General features: G+C 41.2%; 1 protein-coding gene across 4 annotated transcripts in view; it reads left to right on the forward strand.

The window, feature by feature from the left end:
* The window catches only part of LOC126917312 (dipeptidyl aminopeptidase-like protein 6), a 114,538-nt gene extending 108,607 nt beyond the window's left edge, over positions 1-5,931 (forward strand). For all 4 annotated transcript variants that reach the window (XM_050724059.1, XM_050724062.1, XM_050724060.1 and 1 more), the window contains 6 exons: positions 181-499; positions 577-755; positions 1,224-1,446; positions 1,588-2,032; positions 2,158-2,363; positions 2,510-5,931. In XM_050724059.1, coding sequence (XP_050580016.1) covers positions 181-499; positions 577-755; positions 1,224-1,446; positions 1,588-2,032; positions 2,158-2,363; positions 2,510-2,611 — 1,474 coding nt within the window. In that variant the 3' untranslated portion in view covers positions 2,612-5,931. The remainder of the gene's footprint in view (positions 1-180; positions 500-576; positions 756-1,223; positions 1,447-1,587; positions 2,033-2,157; positions 2,364-2,509) is intronic.
* The last annotated feature ends 923 nt before the right edge of the window (positions 5,932-6,854 follow it).

Below are 6,854 nucleotides of genomic sequence, written 5' to 3' on the forward strand. Positions count from 1 at the left end.
TGCTTCTAATTGGATAACAAATGTACCAAATTTTACATAAGTCAATGGAAAGAGCGTTATTTTTAAATTGGTACTCGTTTAAAATTTGTCTCGTCCTATTCATAAGCCTTCCTTATCCTATTTCGAGCTAAATAAAATGTGGAAGTGGATCGGTGAAGAAAGAACTTATTTTTTTTACAGAGAATATTATCTGATATCTGCGGGTTGGGTGGGCGACGATTCCAGCCAAGTAGCGGTCGTCTGGATGAGCAGATCGCAGAATCTCTCGTTGGTATCCGCTTGTCGAGCACCAATGTGGGAATGTGAGGAGACTCACTCCGAGAGAGCGCCAGAAGGACAATGGTTAGACGCACAACCTCATCCCCTATTCGCCCCTGATGGTGACAGCTTCTTGCTCCTAGCTGCTGTTCAGGAAGGCGATAAAGAGCACTTCACCCACATCAAGCACGTAACCTTAACACAACAAAGGATAGCGGTCCTATCTCACGGTCGTTACGAGGTGAGGTAAATTAATAAATTAATTATTATATATCGTATTGAGAATCAGCGTTGTACATATTTTTCTGGATATTTAAGGTGAGTGAAATCTTAGCGTGGGACACGAAAGCCCATTTGGTGTACTATTTGGGCACTAGGGAAAGAAGGCCAGGTCAGAGACATCTTTATGTCGTTCGTGATCCTACTGCTGATGATCCTCGACGTCTAGAACCGCTCTGCGTCACGTGTGATCTCGGCGAAGTTCTATGGAGCAGTAGGTGGGTTCTTATGTATTTAGAACATAAATAGTATGTGTTATAGTTGACTTTACTTTACTGGAGTTCTCGAAATTTTGTATCTGAATCACGATCTCGTTTTAATAAACAAAAAGATATTTCATATTTTAATAGAATTTCTAGCAAAAAAATTAAAGGAAGAATGTCACGTATCTATTTACTACATTTTTCGTGTTCTAAGTTAAATCCAGACTGGCAAAATCAAATGTCAAAGCCTAACTGTAGGGTGCACCTAATTTGCTTTAAATACAAAATGATGTAGAATTAGGCCAACGGTATCTCGCTATGCAAATTCAACCTACTTTAAAAGAACGTAGAACTATATCGGTGGAAACGATCTACAGGCTTTAAAATTACGCACAACTACGTTAACTCCTACGAATTTATCAGCTATTAAAATTTCGATCGCATCAATACTCTAATAAGATATTCAATAAATGGGCTTTATAGGTTCTACTACACCAACTGCACGCATTTTGGTGCGTCCGTAAGCCCACCAAACGGCGACGAAACTCAGGGTTACTACGTTCTCTACTGCGAAGGTCCAGGCCTTCCACTAGCAGGTGTCCACTTGATGACCTCTCACAAGATGATTCGCGTGTTATATGACACGCGAATCCAACGGGGAGATAAACTTTCTCAGCTGGCGTTACCAACTCGAAGAAGCTTCGAGGTAAATGCTTTGCACAAATGAAAAGATCTACTAAAATTGCATCGAGTCTATCAGAAATATCAATCAGTCAATCTTTTCATAAACCTTCGTTATCGATGTCTATTTCACACATTTCTACTCATAACTAAACTGATTCTTCAGGTACCCCTACCTCAAGGCTGGAAGGCACAAGTGCAGCTATTATTACCGCCTTCGTGGCGAGAGGAGCTCAGAGACGCGGCATTTCCTGTCTTGGTTGAAGTGAACGGTCGTCCAGGAAGCGAAGCAGTGACTGACCGATTCAAGATCGACTGGGGGACCTACATGTCCAGCCACAATGATGTAGTTTATGTCAGGTTGGATGTTCGTGGCGCTAGAGGTCAAGGAAAACGAGATCTGTTCAGGCGAATCGGTGGCGTCGAGGTTCAAGATCAGTTGACCGTACTGAGGCACTTGCTAAAGACTCTGAAGTATCTAGACGTCACGAGGGTGGGAGTGTGGGGTTGGGGATACGGCGGCTACGTGACTGCCATGGTGTTGGGTAGCCAGGAGAACGTGTTCAAGTGTGGCGTCGCTGTGAATCCTATTGCGGATTGGCTCTATTACAGTGAGTTACTGCATTTTGTATAAATCGAGAATATTCCCTGGAACAAACTGAAGGGAATACGAGTTTTCTCTACCATTTTTTATTGTATAAAGTTTACTAGATTGAGCTCTGTTCTTTTCGTATAGATTCCGCGTTTACGGAGCGAATCCTCGGTGCCCCAGCAGAGAACTATAAAGGTTACGTAGAGGCTGACCTGACCCAACGTGCAAGGTTGGTGCCCAGTCATAGCCTTTACCTTCTTCACGGTCTAGCCGACCTCACAGCGCCTTATACGCACGGTGTCGCCTTCGCTAAGGCTCTGTCCGAAGCGGGTATCATCTTCAGGTACCAGGTATGCGATTTATTCAAAGCTTCTTTTTTGACTATAACTGACTGAATTAACAAAATCTTCACAGATATCTTACTTAATTAAAACATTTGAATCTCATACGGTGTATTTGAATTATATCTTAAACAACGCTTTTTTAAATTTAACAGAGTTACGCGGACGAAGACCACGCCTTATCAGGTGTGTTGGAACACGCTTATCGTTCCATGGAGGACTTCCTCGCAGAGTGCCTCGCCCTGGACGCGTCCTAGTGCCTCAAGCCGAACGCTCCCTCGTTGTCTCTAGCTCGCCTACTTCTGATACATCCCAGATTGATCTGGATGCTCGTTAAGAAGGCTGCCGTCGTTCAGGACTAGACTAGCTTCGAGTAAATAGATATATCGGACGTCACGGAATACACTGGTCCTGATCGTTACGTATCAGACCAACGAAAACGCGAACGAAACAAAAATAGCGAAGAATCGTATAGATGAAAAAATAACGAAACGACTAAAATTAATGCTAGTCTGTATCGAAGTCAAGGATGCTTGTGACGCAGAGAATGATTACGCGTAGAAGACAAGCGATGATGAGAGGGATGAGGTAAACTTAGTGTTTGTATAAGTAATACCGTCAAATAACGTTATGTATCAGTCGCCTGCATCAGCCTGCGGATTCCTCTTTGCTACGAACAACTTTCACTTTGCTCTTTGGACGCGCACCCCGGATAAATTTCTAGTTTAAAATCTACCCCAGTCATCCAGAGAACTATGACACAGTTCACTGGTGCTTGGACACTTTCAGATTCTGCAAGCTCGAGATTCACGCGTTTTCTCATCTTAAGATGTATCTCTTACGATCCACGAAAGAAATTACACAAAAATTCAAGAGAATCGGCGAATAGTGTCGTGCTTCTCGCAAGCTTGCAAGCTCTTTCCATTTTTTATACAGCGAAACTTTCGAGATCGAATGACGATCGATGACACACGGTGGATACTCAGCGAACGACGATCGAGCGTATCGAGCTTAGCGCGAGCTTGCAAGCTCGCGTTTCATGTTTTTTATATCGATCTTCCACCATATACACTCGTCACCGCTCGAGACATTCATGCCGTTTATATATATTGTTCCGCTTTCGAGCTTATCAAAGAAGCTTGCAAGCTCCCCCCCCCCACGCCTTTTTCATCGAGGAACAATTATTCTCGAGGATGTAGACTTCTTCCTATACGAACGAATCATATCTCTAGGTTCAATAAATCACGACGTATTACGTAGAGCTTGCAGGCTCGCGTTTCACAACCGTTTTCTTCTTAGTCTACGTCCCAAATATATCGGTGCCATCCTGATTTTTTGGAAAGCTGGTTACGCCTGTGTGATGACGCTTGTCTAGGGGTACCGACCCATTTCACCGTTTTGAAAACGAACGCCTAGTGCTAAGTTTTGTGTTGTACTGCTTTGCGCCTAGTCTATGTACCATAATGTTACTTGCACGTAAAAGCAAGGAAAAGAAGACAACAGAAAGGGAAGAGAAAAAATGTATTTCCCTAGCCCTTTATCAACCTGATCCCTTTTTGCCAAACTTCACATTCGATCCTTGAATATTTGTATATATCCGTAAGCACGTCTCTCGATGAATCCCTTGATGCAGGACACGTTCCCCTCGACGAGGTTCGCAAGTGTTCCCGTTTATCGTTGATCGTTTGTTGTACTATATCGCTAAGTTGTACTATAAACACACAGTTTACAGATTAACTAACTATCGTTAAGTAAGTTAAGCGACGCGAGGCTTTAGGATAACGTTTCAGGTTCACCATATACTTTAGCTCGTTCGAGAGGACGAACCTCGTCAAGGGCAACGAACCTTTATCGTATTCCTTTTCTCGATCAACGTCGATCATGTGCAGTGTCCTGATAAAGTCAAAATTGAATGCGCCTTCGAATCTTCGTGGCTTAAGGACACTCTCGATCGACGTGTTAATGATCGATGTTCGTTCAGACGCGGTTGATGTTGGAGGATAATCGTTCGAGATCGATCGAACTCCCGAGATCTGTTTTCAGAACACTTTCGTTAGTCCTTTCGCTACCAAAAAACCCGCTCCGGTGATTCGTTTGTTCGAAGATCCGTTATTTAACGAATATAATTAATACCTCTATGTGTCTTTTGAAATTTGTACCGCGCCATCGATTCAAGCTTCTTCCGAATTATTCCTCATCCGGATGATAAACGTAGCGAAAGGGTTGAGAGACTTGGATATTTTTCGCTCGCGAGTCCGATCGAGACGAGACTCCTTTCACAGTTGATTAAGAGGATAAGAGAAAACTAAGTGAACACAAAATATGTCGCGCTCGAACGAAGAGAGTCGCACGTCGCCATAAAACGCTGCCTGCCCAGCAGCCCTTAAATGCCGACAATCAAGGCTAGTGCAACTAATCAAACGATAATAAATAGAAACGGAGAAGATGAAGAAATTACCTAATAATAATTAATGAATTCTTAGATGAGTGATCGATGTGGTTCGTCCGCGTCAGGCTGCGTGGCTGAGGGTCTCGACGAGATACAAAGAGAGAAATTAGGAAATCACAGGAAGACTTGTTAGAAATATGTCCAACGTATGAAAAGAATTCTCGTCAAGGAGATCCACATTTGCGCGTGGACGGATAAGTAGACGTGGCAAATCGATTAGATTGAAATTACGTGCTTGATGTCGATCGTAGAGAGTACAAAAGGTGTAACAGCGCCTGGCTAAGGAATTGTCTCACCAATTATTCACCTGAACGTCTACCCTCGAATCCACGAACGTTTCTTCCACGGCCCGAGAAAATATATTCGAATCAACGTAGCCTCGATATTTTTTCCAGGAAGGATACTAAATAAAATATAACGGCGCCATTTGACGCGGAGATCATCCTGCATTCGTGAGAACGAGAAGAAACGTCGCAATTCCTTAGAAAATGTTTCGCTGGATCCTTTCTAACCGGATTCCTCGATTGCGCGACAAGGACAGACGCATTATTGTTAGATCACGTTGTAAAAGATTCATTTTTCTTTTTCTTTTTTTTTCGTTTTCGTAAGCAACTTTTCCCGCGTATAAATTCGAGAGAAAGGATTAGTAAAACTCGTGAAACACGAAGGGAGAAGCGTGAACGCGAATATAAAAGAGAGATAGAATGTGAGGTAGTGAGAATGAATGAGAGTGTGAGCGTGCAATCGCAATCAATTATTAACTTATAATTAAACGGCAAAAAAAAGTGCGGCGAACTTTAACTGTAGGCATATAGATAATCGGTCTCACGAACTTGGCAGGCACGCAAACAGTAAAAACAAGAAAAGAAAGAAACAATGGCAAATAACAATTATAAACAGCGATAACAAGAAAGGAGATCAAGAGGGAATTGCAAGCATGCGAATTACGTGAAATTAAATCGCAAGAAAATTAAATAAATAAATAAATGAAACCTTGGTAGCAGCGCATAAGGGTATCTATAAGCTTTTGGTAACGTATTATCGCCGCTAGGCTAAAGAGAATTAATTAAAAATAAAAAAAAAGAAAATATATATATATTATACAATAAAGAGAAAAAAAAAGTAAAATGCGACACACAAAGAAAGAGAAGACACATACGCAGGACATACAGATTGCAATTGACGCGGAAACTCGAGTTTAATATATCGGGCCCGTGCGAACACTCGGACGAATTTATGCGAACAATGTCGACGAATGTATCGCGAAATCGCTCGTCGACGTTCAACGATTTCGAGATGACGATAGAAAATTATACAAGAATATAGAGAAGAAGAAGAAGAAGAAGAAGAATAAAGAAGAGAAAGAAATAGAAAAATGAAAAAGAAATCGCGAGCGTTTGTATCATCCGTACTGGGAAAACAAAAATTTACTGATAATAATAATAAGGAGACTATTTGAAATTAATTTGGATAATCTGTGATACTCAGATTGACGATTATTATTCGGATTAGACGGTATTTCACGCGTTTTTAACGTCATCGGATAACACTCGAACATCGAGGTATTAATAGATAAGGTATCGATAAACGAAATTGTTCGAGTAACGCATGCTCCGAACTAAGTCCAAGCTTCTCCACGAGAATCGATGTACACTTAATAAGTAGTAAACGATATTCAAAGCCTTCAGGATTCTTGAACGACAAGGTATTGTTATCGAATTGTTATCTATCTAAATATATTAGAATTTCTAGTTGTTGAAAGTACGATTTCTTACTTATACTCTTTAATGTTTCATTGTGAAACTGTTCGTTAAACTACTCTAACACGTCGACGTTTAAAAATTCGATGTCAGAGCTAAAATACAATTTTCACTACAATATTCGACGATCGAATTTGATTCAAAATTTATTCACACTTTTTCTAATAATTCGATCTCACATCAAAGGAAATAATCAACCGTATCGATGTTCATATCGTCGAGAGCTTGGACTTGATTTCAGGAAGTGGCCTACTCGTCACGACGTTTTATGTATATCAGACTCCTCGATGT

The sequence above is a fragment of the Bombus affinis genome, chromosome 6, assembly GCF_024516045.1.
Source record: "Bombus affinis isolate iyBomAffi1 chromosome 6, iyBomAffi1.2, whole genome shotgun sequence".
Taxonomy (NCBI): Eukaryota; Metazoa; Arthropoda; class Insecta; order Hymenoptera; family Apidae; genus Bombus; species Bombus affinis.